Source organism: Trichosurus vulpecula, chromosome 2 (genome assembly GCF_011100635.1).
Source record: "Trichosurus vulpecula isolate mTriVul1 chromosome 2, mTriVul1.pri, whole genome shotgun sequence".
Lineage (NCBI taxonomy): Eukaryota > Metazoa > Chordata > Mammalia > Diprotodontia > Phalangeridae > Trichosurus > Trichosurus vulpecula.
Window position 1 is genome coordinate 183468568 of NC_050574.1, and position 27336 is coordinate 183495903.

Below are 27336 nucleotides of genomic sequence, written 5' to 3' on the forward strand. Positions count from 1 at the left end.
TATACCTCCCTAACTTCCAAATTAGGGTGGCGGGGAGGAAGTTTTTTAGAGTCTTAAAGGCATGGAGAGTTATAACTAATTTTAACAAAAGTTATTTTTCAAGGAGTTACATCCCTTGCTGTGTTTAGAAAAAAAATTCTGGTAGAGATATGTTAGTATTTTGTCTACTATAGGATAGTATTATCAGCCATATTCCAAATATTTTCATATTCAACACCATAGCATTTAATTTCAAACTCAACAATATTGAGTAAAATTATAAAGTCTTACAAAACATCTGGATGGTATATAGTAGATCCATGAGTCCCATTCTGAACCAAAAATTAGTGTTTTAATAGTGTATTTATTTTAAAATATTATTATTTTTAGTGATAGTAAGCTACATTTTTCCAATATCCAAACACAAAATAAGGCAAAGCTGCAATAAAAAGATGAGTAGAAATCCAGTTCATTCATGAATGTTGAAAATCCAAAACAATCTGACCGATAACTATTAATTAATCACGGCAAAAAATAAAAGGGACTACCGTGATATGAAAAACTAATCATTTTCTACTATTTAAACATATTTCCTAATCCTTCTGAAATATTAAAAGTGGCATATTAGAAACTAATGTAAATTAGATTCAAAAATTACAATCTTTTTTACATGATTACTTCTAAATCAGAACCACCAATACAATTTTTTTTTAAAAAATTAATTTGGGCAAAGGAAGATAATTCATTAATGTACTTTCTATAAGATAATGCAGTATCATTCTATTCTGTACTTTTTAATTCAAGTAATTTTCTATAACAAAATCAGTGAAACAAATTCTGAAGTGAGTCCACAGACTAAGGAAGCACATTATACACATCAAAATCATTAACTGATACCCAAAAAAACCCCAAATTGTTTCTTGTATGTAGATTACTAACTAATGTCCTATATTTACAATGGTTAGGCATAATGTTCATCCAGTAAACAATCCTGTATAATACTTTCACATGGACTCCAGCATAAGTATATAAAATATATACTTAATTAGAGGCAAATTGTCAGGTACTGGTATGAATAAAATGTCAATTTATAACACAAACACAAACAACATGCAGCTAGCTAACACAGCAACCATGCTCAAGTAAAACCACACTAGGGAAAAAAAAATAAGGGAAGTCATTGAGGCACAAACCTAAGCATCTACCTTAGGCAAAGCTGAAGTCCTGATTTCTCCTTTGTTTTACTGCTTTGAATCTTCACCAAGTTTAAGTTATTTGATTTTTATTACAACAAAACTGTTAATACAGAGGAAAACATTTTCACACTCTTGATTAGTAAGCACCTCTACATAAGAACAATGAAATAATCTTTTCCTCAAAAATAATTCCAGTTATGCGGTGTTATCAACACAGAATTTACAGAATTTTTTTGTAAGTCACTAATGTTTTCCATGGCCTTAAACATTATATACCATCACTAATTTCCAGGAATGACTGCTAAAGGTTAGCAAAAGCAACAAGATTTCTCTGGAGAATATGTTTATGGGAAATTTGGAGAAAAGATGTTTTCTCACATATCAAAAAAACCAAAGATACTTTATGTGCCTAAAACACGGGTGTCTTAACCTGAGGTCCAAAGATCCTGTGCATGAGTTTCACAGGATCCATGAACTTAGATAGAAAAAAAAATCTTCATTTTCACTAAACTTGAATTGAAACTTAGAATTTTCTTTGGTTACTTAAAAATATTATTTTGAGGGTAGCTCAACAAGCTTCACCAGACTGTCATAAGTATTGATGAAATAAAAAAGATTTAAGAATCCATGGTCTAAAAAGATCCTTGCAAATAGTACAATAAAACTTCAACTCAACCCAATTAATTAGAACAAATAAGTTTCAATTACCTGGTACCTTTTGTTGTTGTTATTACTTTCTTTAGTAAACTTTACTTTTAAGAAAAATAGATAAGCTATAAGAAAACCAGCTCAAATCAGAGGGTTTCTTTCTTTTAAAAAAATTCCCTGAGTAAATTATATGGTCAATACAGAGCAATAATTGTATTATAATGGTGTAATTAAATTACTAAAAGATTCTGAGCATCAACCAAAGACTAAATTATGCTTATTGTTCATTTGTAAGAGGCAGTATGATCTGGTGGATAGAGATCTGGCCTAAAGCCAGGGTTTAAGTCTTATCTCCAACACACACTAGCTGTGTAATTCTGGGCAAGTTATTAAACCTATCAGTGCTCTGGACAACTCTTTAAGAGTGCAAGTTACAGAGAAGGTGCTAATCTACACTGACAGATAATTTTCCTTACTTAGGGGACAATAAAATCACAAGTCTAGGTTCTATCAATAGCATTTATTCTACCAAGATAAAAAAGCACATTAACATGTATTTTATTTATTATAAATTAAAACAAAAAAGCTCGGTTAAAAATTTAAAACACCTCAATTCCTGAGCATTCCAATAAATCCAGGGGTTTTTTTTTTCAACCTAATTAGCAGCTCTGAGATTACCAGAATCATATTTCAATAACTCACTCTAATTTTCTGCTTCTACAGAAAAAACTATTCAAAAAATTCACTAAAGTGAATACCTAATCATAGCATGATAGTAACCCTGGTTTTCAATACATATTGCAACAGAACTAAGCTCTGAAAAGTTCTAAGGAAAAAAAAAACCTAGAAATGTCCTGGAGACCCAGTGATTGACTCTTATGTCATCCAAGGACCAGGCTAGGTTGATTCAATACCTGGCTACAGGGTGATAAATTATTTGGCCACAGCAATTCTGAAATTACATGGTAATTCAGCTTTTGACTGAAGACCTTCAATTAGGAGAATACTACTACCTTCACAGGTTCATAAGATCACAGACCTAGGGTTGGAAAGGAACTCAGAGGCTACCTATTCCAATCCTTTTATTTCATAAATGAAGAAACTGAGGCCCAGGGAGAATCTAAGGTTACAAAGGTAATAAGTATCAGAGGTAGAATATGAATTCATATTTTCTGTTTCCAAAGCAAAAGCTCTTTCCACTCTATATTCTGAGGGCATCCAGTCCATTTTTTAGATAGCTCTCATTGTTAGGGAGTTTTTCCTGGCATTTTAAAGACACTCCACTAAAAGGAAAAGTTGTAATCTGTACCACTGGAGAAAGAACCTGAATTGAGAAAATCACAAATTTTTAAGTCACTTAAGTAGTGATTAGCAATGGCAACCTCAATTTAATGTTTTATAGCAGTTGACTATAATACTTTATAAAGAATAAAGTATTTCCCTTTTTCACACACAAATATAGCAAAAGCTTAATAAAACATCTCATTAAGTTTCAGGTTGAGCCCTATCTTCCCAAAAAGAAAAACTAACATTTAATGACCTCACTGGCTTCAAAGAAAGCTCAGAAGTACAAATGCAAACATCTTAGCAAATCCCTTAATCTACAACAGTAAACTATAAAATAATAAACTCAGAGTTACAAATGGTGTGGTTCTCAATACACTACAAATGTCACTATTTTATTGTTCTATATTTTGCTTAATGACCTGTGCATAACTGTTTGAGTCCACAGCTCCTAGACAAACCACTGACATAACTGAACTATCATCGACACTTTCACCATCTAGTACAGGGCTGTCCTATATGTGGCAGCAGTGCAATTTATGCGATCTGCCTACAAACATAGAAATTTACATAACTACTTTAGTAAACGAAGCCAAGCTACCACAGAGCTCTCACCAAAATGGCAAATCAAAATATATTTTCTATTGTTTCAATAAAAACCTAAGGTTGGACAGCCCTGGTCTAATATATCAAATCAAATTTTCACTGTTCAAAGTCTTTGGCTATCATTTATATAATCACAGTATTTATTCTACTTTCACTTTCAGTAAAAGCTTGAAAATAAATTTATTAATGTTTGTATTTAATAATCAATAAGCATTTTAAACATTTAATTTCTAATCTAGCCCTAATATCGATATTCCCTACATTATGGAATTAGATACTATCCAACAAAGTCAATTTCTGTAAAGCACTAAGGCCTAATTTCTCACTCATTGTCTTGTAAAAAATGATAATGTGTTCACACAAAAAAAAATTTCACAAATTATGGATGGGGGTGTCCATCTAACACTTTTCCTCTGCAGGACTACACCAAAAAATTTAGCATCTTTCTTCTATAAATTTATACCACCCATAGCATAAAAATTCACCCACGGCATTCCCTGTATCTCACACACTATTCCCAGGTCTTTTTTCTTTGCTCTGGGTAATATAATTACTATTAGAAGTAGCCTTTAGTCACACTATGCATTCCAATTTAGCACATGATTTATTGCAGCCTAGGTGTGTCTTAAATTTAAGGCCAATTAATTAGTTCCTTCACACAAACAAATTAGTAATTTGCATTTTTATGCTATTATTTAGAACAAAGAATTCTTGAATTACTATATGTTCATGTCTGTTTTAAAAGGCATACAAATTTAAAAAGTTATCACCAATGATCTGGCAATAAGTTTAACTTCTGGAAGCTTCAAGAATAAGGAAATATCCAAAAGCAAACAAACATCAGGCTTCAAATCCACAATGTTCAACCAATAAGCCTACCTGAATATCCCCAGAGAAGTTGTTGAGCTAGAATATAATCAAATTCATTCTTAGAAAAAGATGATTTTCATACAAACATGATAAAAACAAAAATATTTGGATTTTATAAGATGTATAAATTATATCTACTGTGTGAAAAGCATAGCTACACTTTTTCTACATCAATAAATCACAGAATTTTCAAGCTGGAAGGATCTTAGAAAGCAACTAATCCAATGATCTCATTTTACTTATAAGGAAAATAAAAAGGATAAAAATGCAACCTTTTTAATTCAGTTCTATACCCCAAGTGAAAATATTTATTATTATCTATTTATCTGGATTACTTACAAATGAGATGAAAATTATTAGAGGTTAAAAGTCAGCAAAGTATATTTCTCATCACATAAACAATCATACACTAATCTTAAGCATCCTCCTACACTCCTTTTCCTTCCCCATTTTGACCTCTTGGTAAGTCAGTTCAACTCTACACTTTCTTCTTTCAATTTCCTTGCCCCTTTATACTACTGAAGATCTTACCTTTTCAAACTCTAGCTTTGTAACACTCCCATCATCCACTAAAATCATGAAACCACTACAAGTTTATGTTGCATAATCTCAACTGGGGCACTGCAGCAAAGTAATCCTTTTACATTCCCCTAATCAATTCATAATCCCACTCACCAAAGTGGCTTTTCCTCCTTTTCATCTCTCACCAAATCTCTCAAAGTTCATTGTACCCACATCCCCTCAGATGAGAACCCTGCCTTAGTTCACTGAATAAAATGTGCCTATTCATCACAATCCCCTCTTCTCTCCTGTTCATCATATCATATTCCACAAATGTCTTCTTCCACTATCTCCTCCTTTACTGATATTTGACATGAAGTGGACCTTTCTCTCTGCCAAAGGTAACCTTTCTATATGTACAAGTAAAACCATTCCATCCTGACTTGTCCACCAGATTTCCTCCTCTATCCTCCCAACTGTCTCACTAATTGTCAGTCATTACCTGTCTACTAGTTGCTTCCCTACTACTTACAAACACACCCATGATTCCCTCATCCTCAAAAAACCCTCAATTAATCTATCCATTCCCCCCTAGCTATCATCTTATATTTCTCCCTCCATTTATGACTAAACTCCTTGAGAAAGCTATCTATCTGCAACAGGTCTCCTCCACCCACATCCTTTCCTCTCATGCTCTTAACTCTGTAGTCTGGCTTCTAAACTCATCATTCAACTAAAACTCTTCTCTCTAAAGTTACTAAGGAACTCTTAATCGGCAAATCTAATGGCTGTTTTCTCAATCTTCATCCTTCTTGACTTCACTGCAGTCTGTCACCCTCATTCACTATCTTCTTGATAATCTCTTCTATCTAGGTTTCCTGACACTGCTCTCTCCTGGATTTACCTCTTACCCATGTGAACACTGTCTCCTTTGCTGGAACTTCTTCTAGATAACAATGGCAAAGCATGGGCGTTCCCCAACACTCAATCCGAGTCTCTCTTCTCTACATATACTATTTCACTTGGTGCTATCATCAGCTTCCATGGTTTCAATTACCATCTCTATATTATATGACTGATCTATTTGTACAGCCCTTACCTCTCTCCCTTCCAGTCTCACATCTCCAACTCTCTATTGGACATCTCAAACTAAATGTCCGAGCAACATCTAAGTTCAATGGTCCAAAACTGAACTTAGTGTCTTTCCACCAAAACCATCCCCTCTTCTCAGCCTCTCTATTACTGTCAATAGTACCAACATTCTAATCACCGAGGCTTACAACCTAAGGGTCATCCTTGCACTCTCTCACCATCCATTTTCCAAACTGTTGCCAAGACAAACTGATTCTACCTTCATAACACCAATAGTATAGGCATCCTCTTCTCAGACACTGCAACTACACTGATGTGAGCATCTCTTCATCTTATACCTGGACTACTGTAATAGCCTGTTGGTTGATCTCTCTGCCTTAAGTCCACCTTGTACTGAGTCTCCACTCCAGTTCATCCTCTACAAAGATGTCGAATAGATTTTCCTAAAGCACAGGTCTGACCATACTACCCCCCATTCAATAAATTCCGTTGGTTCCTTATTACCTCAAGGATCACATATAAATCCCTCATTCAGCTTTGAATGCCCTTCATAACCTGACCTTTTCCTAGCTTATTCCCCTCCAAGTACATACTCTGTGACCCAATGACACTGGCTACCTTGACATTCACTGCAGAAAACAGTCAATCTCCTAACTTCTTGCATTTTATTGGGTGTTCCTCATGCATGGAATTCTTTCCTGCTCATCTCTACTCCTAGCTTCTCTGGCTTCCTTAAGTCTCAACTAAAGTCTCACCTTCTGCAAAAAAAAAAAAAAAAAAAAACACCTTCCCAGTCTTCCTTAATCTTAATACCTTCCTTTCGAAACTATTCCCAATTTATCCTTTGTAGCTCTTATTTATACTTAGCTGTTTGCATGTTGTCTTGTCCATTAGATTATGAGCTCCATAAGAGAAGGGACTACTTTTTTTAACTTTATATCAGTGCTTAACATAGTGCCTGGCAAATAGTAGATAAACACAATAAATGTTAACATAATAAATGTTAACTGACTAGTTGACATGACTTACCATCCTGATTCATATAAGGGAGGCAGGGGAAGGGAACAAGTATTTATTAAGCACCTACTATGTATCGGGCACTATGCTAAGTATTTTATAAATATTATCTCATTTGATTTTTACAACAATCCTATGAGGTAGGTGTTATTATTACTCCTTCTTTGCAGCTCAGGAAACTACAGCAGACAAAGGTTAAGCAACTTACCCAGGATCACACAGCTATTTAGTATCCGAGACCATATTTGAAGTTAAGTTATTCTGATTCCAGGTCCAGCACTCTATACATTGTGCCCCCTAGATGTTTTGTTGTCTTTATGAATCCTAAAGATGGCAATGGCATTGCTAACACCTTTGTAAAAAAAATAACCTATTTTCTACAAGTAAAGGATAAGGATATACAACCTCTAAATTTAAATAAATTAAGATACTACATATCACTTATAATAAATAACAACAACCAGTTTTCACGAAATCGGATTGGGAAAAAGAGAAAGAGGTCAACCCAATAAAACTGTACTACTTTTTATAATTTTCAAAAGCACTCTGTTCTGGTCCTAAAAATACAAGCCAAGATCAAATGAGATAATGTATATAAAACACCTTAGGAGAATTATCATCATCATCATTATCATTATTAAACACTAAAATACCATAGCACCACAGTATTCGTGATAAAGAAACTAATATCTCAATCATGAGATACTGAAAATAATTTTTCTTGGTTTTTTGTGTCAGAATAACTAAAAGCTGAACTTGGTACTATCTTTTTTCTACCAATGACCATGCTATTTTATAACAAAAAGATAAAAATAAATATGGAGAAAAGAAGTTTCAACTTAGGATCATAGAATTTAAAGTTAGAAAAGGCCTCAGAGATCCCAGGATCCATACATTTGGAGTTGAAAGTGTCCATTGAGGTTATCTAGTCCCACCTCCTCATTTCAGAAATGAGAACTCTAATATCCTTAGAGACAAAGTAGCTTGGCTCAAGGTTGCACAGGCAATGAATCACAGAGCTAGGACATAAATGCATAGGAAGTTCTGACCCCAACTCCAATTATCTTTCTACCACACCACAAGATATGTGGTAATTGTCTAGATTATTTAGGGGGAAAGTTTGAATTACTGGAAGTCAGAATTATGAAATATTTCACAAGAAATGCTGTCCAAATATTACCAAGAAAAGGGCCTGCTATATTCAATAAGTGGTAATCATAGTTGGCCTATAACCATTAATAGATAATATATTTTAAACTATTTGTTTCTATAAACAAATCAATATTTCCTCTTACAATGCTTTTTATATTGTGAATTTATTTAGCAATTTTTTCCATACATATTGTAAATGACAACTCAAACCTAGCTCCTGTCCCAACTACTACAAACTCTTATAGAGTAGAATATTAAATTGAAATATACTAAACATGATCAAATAGCAAGTATTTATTAAGCTACTACTATGTGTCAAGAACTACACATTATACAATTTTACATTGTTAATATGCAAAAACCTAAAAAATTTTGGTAATCTGAATACAATTTTCTACTTCAGAATTAACAGTCACAAATCATCTGTGGAGGAATAACCTCCATAATTGAGAACTCTTTGCCCAATTATTTATTTTTATGAATGTAAAGGTACTTCCGCAAACTCCTCTTGAAATATAATATGGAAACTAGAAAAATTACTTACATACTATTCCAATCAAATTTATTTTAAACAGCAGAATACTAACGTACCTCGAGTTTGAGCAGCTTCCTTTAAAGAAGCTAGAATTGGGGGTTTCAAGTCATCAAAAATAATTCTTCCTTCAAGACCTGGGAAAAGGGACCTAAAATAAGCCAAAGGAAAAAAGATAAATTATTATAGTTTTCAAAAATCCACAAGATAAATAAATCCAATTTCATAATTTCATGCGTTTAAAAAAAAGAAAAAGTTTATTATGGTTACCAAATATTTTAGAAAATTTTACATGTAATGATTAAGTTATATTGGTTAAAAAAAGACCTGTATCTACTTTAAAATGTGTAAATAGTATGAACTATGTCCAACTTAAGAAGCACTTCAATCCCCTGAAAGTAATAATATTAACATTTTCCTATTCAAATGTTCAAAAAAAATTTAAATATCGATTTGAAGGCAAATGATCAAACTCTACCTTCCCCTCCTCTCCCCTTTTCTTTCCTCTCCTCCTTCCCTCCCTTTTCCTCTTCTCCCCTCTTCTTTCCTCTCCTCCCTTGCCTCCCCCTCCCCTCTACAAAACTTCATACATATAATTCTAACACTTAGCACTTCTGTATTAAAAGCTAGTCTCAAAAAGGGAGTTGATATCTGTAATTTTAAAACATAAAAATATGGGCTTCTTTATTTTTACATATTTTCTCTACAAATTGTTCCTAAGAATAATAGATGAAATCAGTATAGAAAACTCAATAAAATTACTATAATAGTATAAATTATACCTTGGATAATCTTCTGAGGTAATATAAATTACATCTTGATCTGATACAGATGAAGAAAAAGGAATAAAATTTCCGTTTTGTAAAGGTAGAAGGTCCAACCCAAGTAGTTCATGATAAGCTGCATCTGAGAGCACAAATTCTAAAAGGTGCAGCTTTTCAGCAGCAGTGCCCGAGTGTCCATTTTTCTTCAACACCTGCCGTACTAAAGCAGGAGTCACTTTCTTCACAGATTTAGCACTAGAAGCTGAAAGCTGAACTGCATTAGAAATATTTGCTGGTACCTTGACAATCTGTTTCCCTGAGCTCTGGAGGTAGTTGAGCACAGCTTTTGTGTATTCCAAGCTTTCATCTATTTCTGAGAAATACGCCTGCTCCAACTTTATCCAGTGATTACTGATTGAATAAATAACTGCATTCTGCAACAGCTCTTTAAAGAGAGGTTCTATAATTGGTTGCCAGTGTACTTTAACTTTGCTCATTTCAGGCCAAAGCTTATAGATAATATCAACAGACAAGGGGAAATCTGAGTTTTTTTCAGTCTCCAACCGTTTTACAGAATCCAAGACCAGAGTGGCATATGCTTTCGGGACAACGTTCATAATAAGAAGTTCATTCCATAAAGCTGCTGGATCTCGCCACTGATCCAACTCTCTCCACTTTATACTTCTACGGTTGTCAGTAAGTCCAAAGAACCCACTAATGTGAACTGGGAGACCTGTTTTACTTTCCTCACCAGGTGGTAAAGGAAGAAAACAAAATGCCTTTCCTGAGAAATCAGATAGTGCTCCTTTTTGTTCTTCACTGCTTGATAAAGACATAGCTATGCCAATGGTTGGGACAAATTTCAAGTCATCAGCCAAACAATCAAGTTCATTGCAAATTCCTCGACCACCTACGCTGTTACACACCAGCCAAGATGTTTTTTGTGCATCCTTAGTACTCTCATCTTCTAAAACTATATTTATATGATATGTTACACATGTAATGCTATTGCTTGGAACCTTTTTACAATAATTACTTATAGCTGTTCCTAATATTTTGATGGAATTGGGTCGTTCATGTTTCAGGGCTTTATTTTCACTAGCCGTTACCCTAAATATCAGTTTCTCTGTTCCATCAGCCTCTCGAACATGTAAGGAGACATCCTGCACACTTTTCAGAAAGAGAAGCACTGTATCTGCATCTGCCCTGAAGGAGTCGAACAACTCAAGAACCTTTTGCTTGTTATACAGATTACTACTCAGTTGTGAAGGCTGTAGGCGAAGAGGGAAACGAAAAAAAGTTCCAGGAAAGTTGCCACTTAAGAAAGTTTCCTTTGTGCTTCCAAAAACACCAATGAATGGTGCAAACTGGTCTGAAAATTCACTAATTTCTTTACTGTCATCTTTCAGATTCCAACACTGTCCTGATTCATGGGGGCCAAAAAGTGTTTGATGGGGATCTAACATTCCAATCTGGTCACCACTAAAGATACAAGGAACATCTATGAAGAGAAATGCAAAAAGATGTTAATAATTCTTAAATTAGTATTTACAGTGACTAAAATCAATATCTAAACTATTATAAGAAAGCAACAATGATAAAACAATTCTCAAAATTAGCATTCTCCCTCTCCCTCCCCTCCGTTTCCCTCCCTTCCTTTTCTTCTTCCTTTCCTCACTGATTTCCAAGGCATTTCAAAAGTTTCTAGGGACAGTGAATAGACTATTTTAAATAAGACTTATCCCTGAAAATCTGAGACACTGATGGTCACTGCTTATATAAATAAATAGTAAAACCTTGATAAAATGAAAGCAATATATTTCATTTCCTGAATATATCAAATTTTTCATACATGCTCAGAGTTTTCGTCAAGCACACAGGTCAACCACCTAAAGATATAATAACCAAGATGCATGCTATAAATTTTATCTATGAAAACTGAGAAAATAGCTATTAAATTACTATATAAGGAAATAAATAGCCAATGGCTTCTTCCTGCTTACTAGAACAAGTCCAAATTCCTTAGTCCAGCTTTCAAAATCTTCTGATCAATTGATCCTGTCCTTATCTCTCTCTCCAATGTAGAAGTTGAATTGTTTTCCACAAATACACACATGCTCTATTGTAAAACACTATGTTCATTTGCCTTTCTTACATGGTCCTCTTTACATGCCCTCTGCGTTCCCTCTTCTCTAATACAAATCCTTAGAAGCCTACATTCTCTGGAAGCTTTCCATAGACCCATCCCACAATGATCTTTCCTCTGATTCAAAATAACTTTAGGTTATTCTTTCCAAGACGTTCTCATATACTTAGAACATACTTGTCAGAAAAAAATTATAATGTTAAAAAACTAGTATCTACATTCAATATTGATACATTACACCAGTGATGTCAAACTCAAATAGAAAGGGATCTCTGCAAGCTGCGTACTGACTTAGAAAACCACAAATTAACATTATTTACGTTATGTTGTATTTTAATTTATTTTGTTAAACACTTCCCCACAACATCTTAATCTGGTTTGGTAATCTGATTCCAGGTGACCAAGTTTGACTTCTCTGCATTATTCCAAAACTGCACCCCCACCCTTAAACCTAATTAATAGCTATGGGCTAAAAACTTTACCAACTTCATGAAAGTTAACAAGTAAAACATCAAGTGGGTGATAATTTTTTGACTGCAATCAAAAAGTGATTATTGTGGCCTAAACTGAATAACTGTAAAGTCAGAATATGAAGTTTAGCATTTAGGCTAAAACAGCTTTTAGTAAGAGACTCATGAAGGCAAATCCATACCTGTTATATGATAGACTGAATTAAACCCAATTCCAAATCTTCCAACTTTCAGTGGATCATCCTTTTTCCTGCTCCTTGCTATTTCCTGAATGCCATGCCAATCCTCAGGAGTAAAAACTGCATTGTTGTACACATAAAGTGCAGACCCTGTAAATGAAAGGGACATATAATAAAGAGAATATAACTCAGAATATTTAGTTCTTGTCTGACGATAACTGTCCTTACAGTGAGGTGATACAAAAGAGAGTTTTATTAAAACTTTGTTTGCTTTTATGATAAAATTGAAAGCTATTATTTCTATCATAGAAAGATAATAGTAACAGAAATTGAAAAAAGAAAAAAGTACTTAAACGTCAAGAAATTAAATAATTAAAAATTAATTATAAGCAGACCTTGCTTTATGTGCTATCTTCCTAAAATTATAATTAAGTAATTTTTGGTAAATGGGTATTTTAAATGCATTAGAGGAGCTCACTACTTGAAGAGAGCCTAAAATGAATCCTAGACAATGAAGAACCCTTTGGCATTTTGCATAATTACCCCCTTATTTACCTTGATTTTTATATCACATGTGATGATAAAATAATAAGATATTTTAAGGAGGGTGGAGCCAAGATGGCGGCTGGTAAGCAGGGACTAGCATGAGCTCCGTATTGAGTCCCTCCAAAAACCTATAAAAAATGGCTCTGAACCAATTCTAGAACGGCAGAACCCACAAAACGGCAGAGGGAAGCAGGGCTCCAGCCCAGGACAGCCTGGATGGTCTCTGGGTGAGGTCTATCCCACACGGAGCTGGGAGCTGGGAGCTGGGAGCTGGGAACGGAGTGGAGCAGAGCCCAGCCTGAGCGGCGTGGACCAACCAGACCAGCAACCGAGCAGAGCATGCCCTAGCACCCTGAATCAGTGAGCTGCGGCAGTTACCAGACTTCTCAACCCACAAACACCAAAGACTGCGGAGAAGGTTAGTGAGAAAAGCTGCAGGAGTGGAAGGAGTTCACGGTTCGGCTTCCAGCCCCAGGGGCAGCGGACGTGAGGCAGCCAAGGCTGTTGTTACTTCCAGCCCCAGACCACCTGGTGGGAGGAATTAAGTGGCAGATCAGAGCAGGACTGCACAGCCTGCTGAAGATCTAAGCCCAGCACGGGTTGGGGGTTGGGGAAGGAGCAGTGTGGGTGTGGCAGAGCCAGCACCTCCCCCGCAAACGTGGAACATAGAACTCTCTAGTCTACAAGCAGTCATACCCCACTGAAAAACTCAAAGGTCAAGTTAGTTGGTTGGGAATATGGCCAGGCAGCAAAAACGCACTGAGATTCAGTCTCAGACTTTGGATTCTTTCTTTGCTGACAAAGAAGACCACAACATACAGCCTAAAGAAGTCAATAAAGTGCAAGAGCCTACACCAAAAGCCCCCAAGAAAAACATGAACTGGTCCCAGGCCATGGAAGAGCTCAAAAAGGATTTGGAAAAGCAAGTTAGAGAAGTAGAAGAAAAATTGGGAAGAGAAATGAGAAGGATGCAAGAAAACCATGAAAAACAAATCGATGACTTGCTAAAGGAGACCCAAAAGAATACTGAAAAATACACTGAAGAAAACAACACCTTAAAAAACAGACTAACTCAAATGGCAAAAGAGCTCCAAAAAGCCAACGAGGAGAAGAATGCCTTGAAAGGCAGAATTAGCCAAATGGAAAAGGGGGTCCAAAAGATCACTGAAGAAAATGTCACCTTAAAAATTAGATTGGAGCAAGTGGAAGCTAGTGACTTTATGAGAAATCAAGATATTATAAAACAGAACCAAAGGAATGAAAAAATGGAAGACAATGTGAAATATCTCATTGGAAAAACCACTGACCTAGAAAATAGATCCAGGAGAGATAATTTAAAAATTATTGGACTACCTGAAAGCCATGATCAAAAAAAGAGCTAGATATCATCTTTCAAGAAATTATCAAGGAGAACTGCCCTGATATTCTAGAGCCACAGGGCAAAATAGAAATTGAAAGAATCCAATGATCGCCTCCTCAAATAGATCCCAAAAAGAAATCTCCTAGGAATATTGTCACCAAATTCCAGAGCTCCCAGATCAAGGAGAAAATACTTCAAGCAGCCAGAAAGAAACAATTTGAGTATTGTGGAAACACAATCAGAATAACCCAAGATATGGCAGCCTCTACATTAAGAGAGCAAAGGGCTTGGAATACGATATTCCGGAGGTCAATGCAGCTAGGATTAAAACCTAGAATCACCTACCCAGCAAAACTGAGTATCATGCTCCAAGGCAAAATATGGACTTTCAATAAAATAGAGGATTTTCAAGGTTTGTCAGTGAAAAGACCAGAGCTGAATAGAAAATTTGACTTTCAAACACAAGAATCAAGAGAAGCATGAAAAGGTAATCAAGAGAAAGAACAAGAAAAAGAAATTGCAAGGGACTTACTAAAGGTGAACTGTTTTGTTGACACTCCTACATGGAAAGATGACAAGTATGATTCATGAGACCTCAGTATTAGGGTAGCTGAAGGGAATATGCATACATGTATGTTTATGTATATATATATATATAGGTGAATGTGTATGTATATATATAGCTATGTGTATATATGTGTGTGTGTGTGTGTGTGTGTATGTATATATATATACATATATATATGTGGAGAGAGAGAGCAGACACAGGGTGAGTTGAAGATGAAGGGAAGATATCTAAAAGAAATAAAATCAAATTAAGGGATGAGAGAGGAACATACTTAGAGAGGGAGATAAGGACAGATAGAATGGGGTGGATTATCTCGCATAAAGGTGGTAAGAGGAAGCAGTTCTCTGGGAGGAGGGGAGAGGGCAGGTGAGGGGGGAATGAGTGAAAATTGCTCTCATCAGATTTGGCCTAAGGAGTGAATACCATACATACCCAACTGGGAATCTTACACCACAGGAAAGAAGAGGGAAGAAGATAAAAAAGATGGGGGGGATGATGGAGGGGAGGGCTGATGGGGGTGGAGGTAGTCAAAAACAAACACTTTCAAAAGTGGACAGGGTCAAGGGAGAAAATTTAATAAAGGGGAATGGGTTGGAAAGGAGCAAAATATACTAAGTCTTTCACAACATGAGTATTGTGGAAGGGTTATACATAATGATACACATGTGGCCTATGTTGAATTGCTTGACTTCTTAGGGAGAGTGGGTGGGAAGGGAAGAGGGGAGAGAATTTAGAACTCAAAGGTTTAAAAACAGATGTTCAAAAACAAACAAAAATGTTTTTACATGCAACTAGAAAATAAGATACACAGGCAATGGGGCATAGAAATTTATCTTGCCCTACAAGAAAGGAAGGGAAAATGGGATGGGAGGGGAGTGGGGTGACAGAGTGGAGTGCTGACTGGGGAACAGGGCAACCAGAATATACGCCATCTTGGAGTGGGGGGAGGGTAGAAATGGGGAGAAAATTTGTAATTCAAGCTCTTGTGAAAATCAATGCTGAAAACTAAATATGTTAAATAAATAAAAAAAAGAAAAAAAGATATTTTAAAAATATATAATAGAACATGTACATCAAAATGAGGGCAATTTCATTCAAAACCATCACCTTAGCTGTATATTTCCAAAACTTTTGATTGCTCAAAACTTTTTTGGATATTGTCTCTACCAGTGAGACCTATTCTTTGCCCTTATCATATTCTACTTTAAAAATGCATATGTTCTATCCCATGCATTACAAGCTCCTTAAAAGCAAGAACTGCTTTATTTTTCATCTACGTATCCAACATAACACAGTTCATTACTTAAACAAAGTAGTACCTAATGTCTGTCAGAGCTTTAAATTAGAACTTCTTTGGAAATGCCTTAAGTTTTTCACATTTTTAAATATCCTCAGTGAAAAAATTTTGTATTTTGAAGACAAATTGCCTTAAAAATACAAATCAGATTGAAATTTAATCAATTTTAGGAGTAAAAAGTCAGTTAGATCTTTAGGAATTTTCTTATTTGGCTAATGTTGCAGGCCAGAATGAATCAGGCTAGTCTGGTTGTACAGGTTAAAAATTGGAATGAAATGAAACACTCACAGAACACCTATCAATTAACAAAAGTAGGTTTGCTTAGCCAAAGCAAGGAAAGAATATTTAGCAAGGATATGGCATTGATGCAGTTAGGTATAATTTCCTTTCCTCTGTGTTGATGTTGTTGGTCTACCAGTCAGAAACCTGAGAGAAGTACAGCTGACTCCTCCAACAGTTTGTTGTTGTTGTTTTGCATTTAGGCCACCAGAAAACTAAGACAATAGCCCAAGCCCTAGGCCCCTGAGCCAATTAAGTCTTGATGACAATTTCAACTTGTTTTAAGAAAAAACTAGAGACAGCACCAAAGCTGAAGCGGCCAGGAAAACCCACGTGGGACACAGGCTAGGAGAGAGCTAGGCACCCGAAACTGGCGGAGATCCCCAGGCCTCCCAACACAGGACAGCAGTCTGTGGAAGCGAAGAGAAGCAGCACAACGCCACTGACCGTGAGACATCAACTGCTGAGGCTTGTAGCCCAAAGGTATGAAACACGGCTTCTTGAACTTCCAGGAGACATAATGCCAGGTAAACAGCTCTAATCCCTCCCCTCCCCACCCAGAGAATTCCTCAGAAAAAGACACAGGAATAGAGGAGACAGTAGTGGGGCTTCAGTGGCCAAGTAGTGGGAGTTCCTGAGTCCCAAAGGGGCAGAACCAGCAGGGGTCAACACCAGGAACCCAGACGTACTCTTCCTCCCCTAGGGGAAGTGCCAGACACCAGCTCAAACAACAAAGAGCCAAGACCATTGCTGAAGAGCAACAGTGCTGGAGAGCAACCCAAGGGGAACAGACCTCAGGCAGCCAGACCCGTCTCCCACACCTCAGGAAACTGAAGGCTATAATTCACAAAGCCAAGAACTAGACTCACAATCCCAAGAATAAGAAAGCTGGGACAGAGAGCCCTGAGCCCCAAAAGCAGAAATTTATTGTAAAGCCAGGAAAAGGCCAACCAACATGAAGAATACAAAAAAACTGAGGACCATTGATTCTTTTTATGGAGACAGGCATGATCAAAATACCAATTTGGAAGAGGGTAGCAATGACACTATACCCACATCTGATACCTCAAAAGGTAGTGTGAACTGGTCTCAAGCCCAAAAAGCATTACTAAGAGCTAAAGGAGGATTTTAAAAACCAAATTAGGGAGGTAAAAGAAAAAATGAGGAAAAAAATGGAAAAAATGGAAAAAAAAATCCACTGACGAAATCAAGTCCCTAAAGAATAAGATTGGCAAAATGGCTACAGAGATTCAGAAACTAAATAGAGAAAATGACACCCTGAGAGGTAAAATCAACCAATTGGAAAAGGAGTCTCAAAAGCAAAATGAAGACAGTAACTCATTAAAAATTAGAGTTGAGGACAAAGGGGCAGGGCCAAGAAGGCAGGTGGAAAGCAGGGACTTGCGTGAGCTCCCCGCCAGGTCCCTCCAAAAACCTATGAAAATGGCTCTGAACAAATTCTAGAACTGCAGAACCCACAAAATAGCAGAGGGTAGCAGGGCTCCAGCCCAGAACAGCCTGAATGGTCTCTGGGTAAAGTCTATCGCGCATGGAGCTGGGAGCGGAGCAGAGCAGAGCCCAGCATGGGTGGCAGCAGGACCAACCAGACCCCAGACCAGGAGCCAGACACAGCAGGCCCTAGCTCCCTGAATCAGTGAGCTGTGGCAGTTACCAGACTTCTCAACCCAGAAACACCAAAGACAACTGAGAAGGTTAGTGGGAAAAGCTTCCGGGACAGAGTGATAGGAGTTCAAGGTAGGGCCACTGCCCAGGGGCAGCTACATAACTACAGCTGTAGTTGCTTCTGGCCCCAGGCCCACCTGGTGGGAGGAATTAAGTGGTGCTTCAGAGCAGGAGTGCAGAACAGGCTTAAGATCTGAGTCCAATCCGGGTTGGTGGTTCTTGAGGAAGGAGGAGGGCTGGTGTGGCAGAGCTGGCTGTGAAAACCACAGCACATCCCCTCAACCTTAGAACAAAGTACTCTTTACTCTACAAGCAGTCATACCCCGATGAAAAACTAAAGTCAAGTAAGTTGGCTGGAAACATGGCCAGGCAGCGAAAATGCTCTCAGATTCAGACTTAGACTCTGGAATCTTTCTTCGGTGACAAAGAAGACCAAAACATACAGCCTAAAGAGGTCAATAAAGTGCAAGAGCCTACATCAAAAGCCTCCAAGAAAAACATGACTGGTCTCAGGCCATGGAAGAGCTCAAAAAGAATTTGGAAAAGCAAGTTAGAGAATTAGAGGAAAAATTGGGAAGAGAAATGAGAATGATGTGAGAAAACCATGAAAAACAAGTCAATGACTTGCTAAAGGAGACCCAAAAAAATATGGAAAAAAAATACTGAAGAAAACACCACCTTAAAAAACAGACTAACTGAAATGGCAAAAGAGCTCCAAAAAGCCAATGAGGAGAAGAATGCCTTGAAAGGCAGAATTACCCAAATGGAAAAGGAGGTCCAAAAGATCACTGAAGAAAATGTCACCTTAAAAATTAGATTGGAGCAAGTGGAAGCTAGTGACTTTATGAGAAATCAAGATATTATAAAACAGAACCAAAGGAAAGAAACAGTGGAAGACAATGTGAAATATCTCACTGGAAAAACCACTGACCTGGAAAATAGATCCAGGAGAGACTATTTAAAAATTATTGGACTACCTGAAAGCCATGATCAAAAAAAGAGCCTAGAAATCATCTTTCAAGAAATTATCAAGGAGAACTGCCCTGATATTCTAGAGCCAGAGGGTAAAATAGAAATTGAAAGAATCCACAGATCACCTACTCAAATAGATCCCAAAAAGAAAACTCCTAGGAATATTGTCACCAAATTCGAAGCTCCCAGATCAAGGAGAAAATACAACAAGCAGCCAGAAAGAAACAATTTGAGTATTGTGGAAACACAATCAGGATAATCCAAGATCTAGAAGCTTCTACATTAAGGGATCGAAGGGTTTTGAATACAATATTCCAAAGGTCAATGGAACTAGGATTAAAACCAAGAATCACAGGGCAGCTAGGTGGCTCAGTGAGTAGAGCACCGGCCCGGGAGTCAGGAGTACCTGAGTTCAAATCCGGCCTCAGACATTTGACACATTTCCTAGTTGTGTGACCATGGGCAAGTCACTTAACCCCAATTGCCCTGCCTTCCCCCCTGCAAAAAAAAAAAAAAATAAGAATCACCTGCCCAGCAAAACTGAGTATCATGCTCCAAGGCAAAATACGGATTTTCAATAAAATAGAGGACTTTCAAGGTTTCTCAGTGAAAAGACCAGAGCTGAACAGAAAATTGGACTTTCCAGCACAAGAATCAAGACAAGCATGAAAAGGCAAACAAGTAAGAGAAATCATAAGGGACTTAGTAAAGTTTAACTGTTTTGTTCACATTCCTACATGGAAAGATGATGTGTATAATTTATGAGACCTCAGTATTAGGGTAGCTGAAGGGAATATGCACATATATATATATATATATGTATGTATGTGTGTGTATGTATATATATTCCTATGTATATGTGTGTACGTGTGTATGTATATATGTATGTGTATATACATATATATATATACATATATATATATATATAGAGAGAGAGAGAGAGAGGGCACAGGGTGAGTTGAATATGAAGGAATGATATCTAAAAAAATAAAATCAAATAAAGGGATGATTGAGAGGAATATATTGAGAGAGGGAGAAAAGGAGAGATAGAATGGGGTAAATTATCTCGCATAAAAGTGGCAAGAAAAAGTGGTTCTGTAGGAAGGGAAGAGGGGGCAGGTGAGGAGGAATAAGTGAATCTTGCTCTCATCGGATTTAACCTGAGGAGGGAATACCATACACACTCAATTGGGTATCTTACCCCACAAGAAAGAAGATTAAAAAAGGGGGGACGATAGAAGGGACGGCAGATGGGGGAGGAGGTAATCAAAAACAAACACTTTTGAAAAGGGACAGGGTCAAGGGAGAAAATTCAATAAAGGGGGATAGGTTAGGAAGGAGCAAAATATAGTTAGTGTTTCACAACTTGAGTATTGTGGAAGGGCTTTACATAATGATATGCATGTGACCTATGTTGAATTGCTTGCCTTCTTAGGGAGGATAGGTGGGGAGGGAAGAGGGGAGAGAATTTGGAACTCAAAATTTTAAAAACAGACGTCCGAAAACAAAAAGGAAAACTTTTTGCATGCAACTAGGAAATAAGATACACAGGAAATGGGGCATAGAAATTTATCTTGCCCTACAAGAAAGGAAAGGAAAAGGGGATGGGAGGGGAGTGGGGTGACAGAAGGGAGGGCTAATTGGGGAATGGGGCAACCAGAATATATGCCATCTTGGAGAGGGGGGAGGGTAGAAATGGGGAGAAAATTTGTAAATCAAACTCTTGTGAAAATGCTGAAAACTAAATACATTAAATAAATTAATAAATAAAGACTTTTTAAAAATAGAAATGTTTACAAAGCAAAAAAAAAAAATTAGAGTTGAGCAAGCGGAAGCTAATGACTCTATGAGGCATCAAGAAGTAGTAAACAAAATGCAAAGAATGAAAAAATAGAAAAAATGTGAAATATCTGATTGGGAAAACAAGTGACCTGGAAAATAGATCCAGGAGAGACAATTTAAGAGTTATTGGTCTACCAGAAATTCACAATGAAAAAAAGAGCCTTGACAGTATCTTCGAAGAAATTATCAAAGATAACTGCCCAGAGGTCCTAGAACCAGAGAGCAAAATAGTCATTGAAAGAATTCACCCATCACCCCCTGAAAGAGATCCCAAACTGAAAACACCAAGAAATATTATAGCCAAATTTCAGAATTACAATGTCAAGGAGAAAATACTGCAAGCAGCCAAAAAAAACAATTCAAATATCATGGAACTACAGTCAGGATCACGTAGGATCTCTCAGCTTCTACATTAAAAGACAGGAGAAATTGGAATATGATATTCCAAAGGGCAAAGGAGCTGGGACTACAACCAAGGAACAACTACCCAGCAAAATTAAGCATAATTTTTCAGGCAAGGAGATGGACATTCAATGAAATAAGGGAATTCCAGACCTTCCGGATGAAAAGGCCAGAACTCAATGGAAAATTTGATCTCCAAATACAAAACTCAAGAGAGACACAAAAAGGTAAATAGGGGAAAAACCCCCACAAACCTTATTAATCAATAAGGGCAAATTATTTGCATCTTTACATAGAATTATATCATCTTATGTATGTTCTATATGTATACATACATACATATGTCAATCTTGAGAATAATATAGCTATTATGACAATTGAAAGAGGAAACACATAGACTGTGAATGTCTGTATAAAATAACTGATATAAGGATAAAAAACATAATTAAGAGATGTAAAGTGAGGGCTTTGAGAGAACAGGTAAGGAGGGAGCAGAAAAGGGTAAATTACACCTAATGAAAAGGCACAAAAACACATTTCAGTAGAGGGGAAAGAAGGGAGGGAGAAGAGCAGTATTTGATCTTTACTGTCATCTGATCTAGTTCAAGAAGGGAGTAACATACCCTAATAAGTATAGAAATCTAACTTGTCCTACAGGAAGTAGGAGGGGAAAGGGGGAAAAAAGGGAAGGGGGTGGTCAGAAGGGAGGGGAGAAGTAGCAAGTAGAAAATGGTAAGACAAGGAAGGGGAATAAAGAGGGAGGGTAAACTGAGGAAGGCGGCAGTCACAAGCAAAACTTTGTTGAGGAGGGGAAGAGGAAAGGGAGAAATAAAAGCATAAACAGGGGGAAATAGGATGGAGAAAAAGACACAGATAGAAATAATAACTGTGAATGTGAATGGGATGAACTCTCCCATAAAATGGAAGCAGATAGCAGAATGGATTAAAAACCATAATCCTACAATATGCTGTTTGCAAGAAACACATTTGAAACAGGGGGATACACACAGGGTAAAGGTAAAAGGCTGGAGTAAAATATATTGCGCCTCAGCTAAAGTAAAAAAAAAGCAGATGTAGCAATCCTAATCTCAGACAAAGCAAAAGTAAAGATAGATTTAATTAAAAGAGATAAGGAAGGACACTACATCCTGCTAAAAGGCACCATAAACAATGAAGCAATATCATTGTCTAACATATATGCACCAAGTGGTAAGGCATACAAATTCTTAGAGGAGAGGTTAAGGGAGTTACAGGAAGAAATAGACAGCAAAACTATAATATTGGGAGACCTCAACCTCCCCCTTTCTGAACTTGATAAATCTAACCTCAAAATAAATAAGAAAGAAGCTAAGAACAGAATTTTAGAAAAGGCAGATATGATAGACCTCTGGAGAAAACTAAATGGGGATAAAAAGGAATATACTTTCTTCTCAACGGTACATGGCACATACTCAAAAACTGACCATGTACTAGGGCATAAAAACCTCACAATCCAGTGCAGAAAGGCAGAAGTACTCAAAGCATACTTTTCAGATCATAATGCAATAAAAATTATTTGTTAACAAAGAACCATGGAAAAATAAGCTAAAAATTAATTGGAAACTAAATAATCTAATTCTAAAGAATGAGTGGGCCAAAGAACAAATCAGAGAAACAATTAATAACTTCATTCAAGAGAATGACAATAATGAAACAACATACCAAAACTTATGGGATGCAACAAAAGCAGTTCTTAGGGGAAGTTTTGTATCTCTAAATGCTTACATGAATAAAATAGGGGAAAAGGAGATCAATGATTTGGGCATACAACTGAAAAAGCTAGAAAAAGAACAAATTGAAAATCCCCAATTAAATAGCAAATTAGAAATACTGAAAATCAAAGGAGAGATTAATAAAATTGAAACCAAGAAAACTATTGAATTAATTAATAAAACAAAGAGCTGGTTTTATGAAAAAACCAATAAAATTGATAAACCTTTGGTCAATTTGATTAAAAAAAAGAAAGAAGAAAATCAAATTACCAGTATCAAAAATTAAAAGGATGAGTTCACCTCTAATGAAGAGGAAATCAAAACAATAATTAGGAATTACTTTGCCCAATTATATGCCCATAAATTTGACAACCTTAGAGATATGGATGAATATCTACAAAAACATAAATTGCCCAGGTTAACAAAAAAGGAAGTAAAATTTCTAAATAACCCCATCTCAGAAAAAGAAATTGAGCAAGCCATCAATGAACTCCCTAGGAAAAAATCTCCAGGGCCAGATGGTTTTACATGTGAATTCTATCAAACATTTAAAGAACAATTAATTCCTATAATTTGTAGACTATTTGGGAAAATAGGTGAAGGAGTCCTACCAAATTCTTTTTATGGCACAAATATGATACTAATACCCAAACCAGGTAAAGTCAAAACAGAGAAAGAAAATTATAGACCAATTTCCCTAATGAATATTGATGCAAAAATTTTAAATAAAATATTAGCAAAAAGATTGCAGCAACTTATCACGAGAATAATACACTATAACCAGGTAGGATTTATTCCAGGAATGCAAGGCTGGTTCAAAGTTAGGAAAACGATTAGCATAATTGACCATATCAACAACAAAACTAGCAGAAACCATATGATCACCTCAATAGATGCAGAAAAAGCCTCTGACAAAATACAACATCCATTCCTATTAAAAACACTAGAAAGCATAGGAATAAATGGAGCCTTCCTTAAAATTATAAATAGCATCTACCTAAAACCATCAACAAGCATTATGTGTAATGGGGATAAGCTAGATGCATTCCCAATAAGATAGGGGTGAAACAAGGATGTCCATTATCACCCCTACTATTCAATTTGGTACTAGAAACTTTAGCTGTAGCAATAAGAGAAGAAAAAGAAATTGAAGGAATTAGAATAGGCAAAGAAGAAACTAAATTATCACTTTTTGCAGATATGATGATTTACTTAGAGAATCCTAGAGGATCAAGTGAAAAACTGAAATAACAAACTTTAGCAAAGTTGCAGGATATAAAATAAACCCACATAAATCCTCAGCATTCCTATACATTACTAACAAAGCCCAACAGCAAGAGATAGAAAGAGAAGTTCCATTCAAAGTTACTGTAGACACTATAAAATATTTGGGAGTCTATCTGCCAAGACAAACCCAGGGACTATAGGAACATAATTATGAAACCCTTTTCACGTGAATAAAGTCAGATCTAAATAAATGGAAAAATATCAGATGCTCGTGGTTAGGCATAGCTAATACAATAAAAATGATAATTTTACCTAAATTAATTTATTTATTCAGTACCATACCAATTGAACTACCAAAAAATTATTTTACAGAGCTGGATAAAATAATAACAAAATTCATCTGGAAGAACAAGAGGTCTAGAATATCTAGGGTATTAATAAAAAAAATGCTAGGGAAGGTAGCCTAGCCATACCAGATATTAAACTGTACTATAAAGCAGCAGTCATCAAAACTACCTGGTACTGGCTAAGAAAAAGAGCCGTGGATCAATGGAACAGGATAGGTACACAAGATGGAGAAGTCAACGACTATAGCAATCTATTCTTTGATAAATCCAAAGAGGCCAGCTTCTGGGATAAGAATTCACTATTTCACAAAAACTGCTGGGAAAATTGGAAAATGGTAGGGCAGAAACTGAGCATAGACCAATATTTTACACCACATACCAAAATAAAGTCAAAATGGGTTCATGATTTAGGAATAAAGGCTGAAACTATAAGCAATTTGGGAGAGCAAAGAATAGTTTACCTATCAGATTTATGGAAAAGAAAAGAAGTCATGACCCAACAAGAGATAGAGAGTATTACAAAATGAAAAATGGATAATTTTGATTATGTTAAATTGAAATGCTTTTGTACAAAAAAAAATCCAATGCAACAAAGATTAGGATGGAAGTAGAAAATTGGGAGAAAATCTTTACAACTAGTGTCACTGATAAAGGCCTCATTTCTAAAATATACAGGCAACTGAGCCAAATATATAGGAATATAAGTCATTCCCCAATTGAGGTGAAAGGAAATGAACAGGCAGTTTTCAGAGGAAGAAATTAAAGATATCTATAGGCATATGAAAAAAATGCTCTAACTCACTATTGATTAGAGAAATTCAAATCAAAACAACTCTTGGGTACCACATCTCTCCTGTCATATTGGCTAAAGTAACAAAACAGGAAAATGATAAATGCTGGAGAGGATGTGGGAAAACTGGAACATTGTTACATTGCTGGTGGAGTTGTGAACTGATCCAGCCATTTTGGAGAGCAATTTGGAACTATGCCCAAAGGGCTATAAAAATGTTCATACCCTTTGACCCAGCAATACCACTTCTAGGGTTGTATCCCAAAGAGATCACACAAGTGGGAAAAGGATCCATATGTACAAAAATATTTATAGAGGTTCTTTTTGTGGTAGCTAAGAACTGGAAATCAAAGGGACGCCCATAAATTGGGGAATGGCTGAACAAGTTGTGGTATATGAAGGTAATGGAATACTATTCTGCTATGAGAAATGGGGATGATACGGACTTCATAACAACCTGGAAAAACCTACACAACATAATGCTGAGCGAGCGGAGCAGAGCCAGGAGAACATTATACACAACCACAGATATATGGATTCTGTGAGGACTAACCCTGACAGACTTCGCTCTTCTCAGCTACACAATGTGCAAAGACAACTCCAAAAGACTCACGATGGAGAATGCTATCTACATCCAGAGAAAGAACTATGAAGTATGAATGCAGATTGAGGCACACTTCATGCTCGCCTTTTTTCCCCCTTTTTTTCTCTCTTTTGTTTTTGGGTTGTTTTTTTTTTTTGGTTCTGTTTCATCTTTCTCATGATTCCTTCCATTGGTCATAATGTAATGTAAATTAATTCAATGCAAAGTTATACATGGAAGTTATATGGGATTCCATACCGTCTTGGGGAGGAAGGGGGGGAGGGAGGGAAGAAAATCTGAAACTCAAAATTATGTAGAACCCTGTGTTGTAAACTAAAAATAAAAAAAATTTAAAAATTTTAAATTAAAAAATAAAGAAAAATCATAAGGGACTTAAGTTGAATTGTTTACATTCCAAAAAAAAAAAAGAAGAAAAACTAACCTAGACTATAGAGCAGATATTACTCCTATTACAGCTCACAAACAGGTTCCAAAGACAAATGCAAAAGAGAAGTTCCAAAAATATTTTTGAATTACAGAAGCATCTTTAAAATAAGTATATAACCTCTAAGGGTAACAACTTTGAAAGAGGACAGATGATACTTATTTTAATTAATAAATCGCAGTCTAGTCTTGTTTTTTAAAAGTTTCATCAATTTATAGTCACATCTCTGAGTTCAAACTTGATGCAGTAGTTTATTTTCATCACCTTAGAGAACCAAGTACACAAAAAAAACGATACTTTCAAGAAAGAGGTAGTAATTTTCTTCTGTGACAATTTTGAACAGTACTTTTAAGAAGTCAAAAGCTTAGAAGCAATAAGAAAATATCAACATGTTTCTAGACACATAAAGCATACAATCACAAAAATTACAGCTGAAAGGTACCTTAGAGGTCATCTGAACCAATCTAGCCATTTCAAAAATGAGGAACCGAGCCTCCTCAGTTGGGATGACTTACCCAACACTATGTTAAGAGCTCAGCAAAAACTAAAACAAGCTACAGGCGTGACTACTACACCATGTTACATCTCTCAAAAGGACCTTTCAAAAAAAACTACACTGCTCTAATATCCCAAATATGACAGAATCACTTCTAAATTAGGAACCTGAGTTTTAATGCCTAATGCTTTTTAGCAGAGACATGACTGCTGTAGGCATGTGATTCTTTGGGAACTATTTTTTTTAAAAGAATGATTAAATCATGATTTTAAAAGACTGCTCAATTAATGCCAATAGTAATTTAGGAGATTT

The 27336-nt window shown here is 36.1% G+C and overlaps 1 protein-coding gene across 2 annotated transcripts in view; it reads right to left on the minus strand.

Annotated features, from left to right (window-relative positions):
• SACS (sacsin molecular chaperone) overlaps positions 1-27336 on the minus strand; it is a 100521-nt gene that overhangs the window by 14393 nt on the left and 58792 nt on the right. Inside the window, exons 7-10 of one of the 2 annotated variants that reach the window (XM_036742751.1) lie at positions 12440-12586; positions 9660-11142; positions 8937-9028; positions 4593-4619 (exon numbers count right to left, since the gene is read on the minus strand). In XM_036742751.1, the coding sequence (XP_036598646.1) occupies positions 4593-4619; positions 8937-9028; positions 9660-11142; positions 12440-12586 (1749 nt within the window). The remainder of the gene's footprint in view (positions 1-4592; positions 4620-8936; positions 9029-9659; positions 11143-12439; positions 12587-27336) is intronic. The other variant, XM_036742752.1, reaches the window with a different exon arrangement.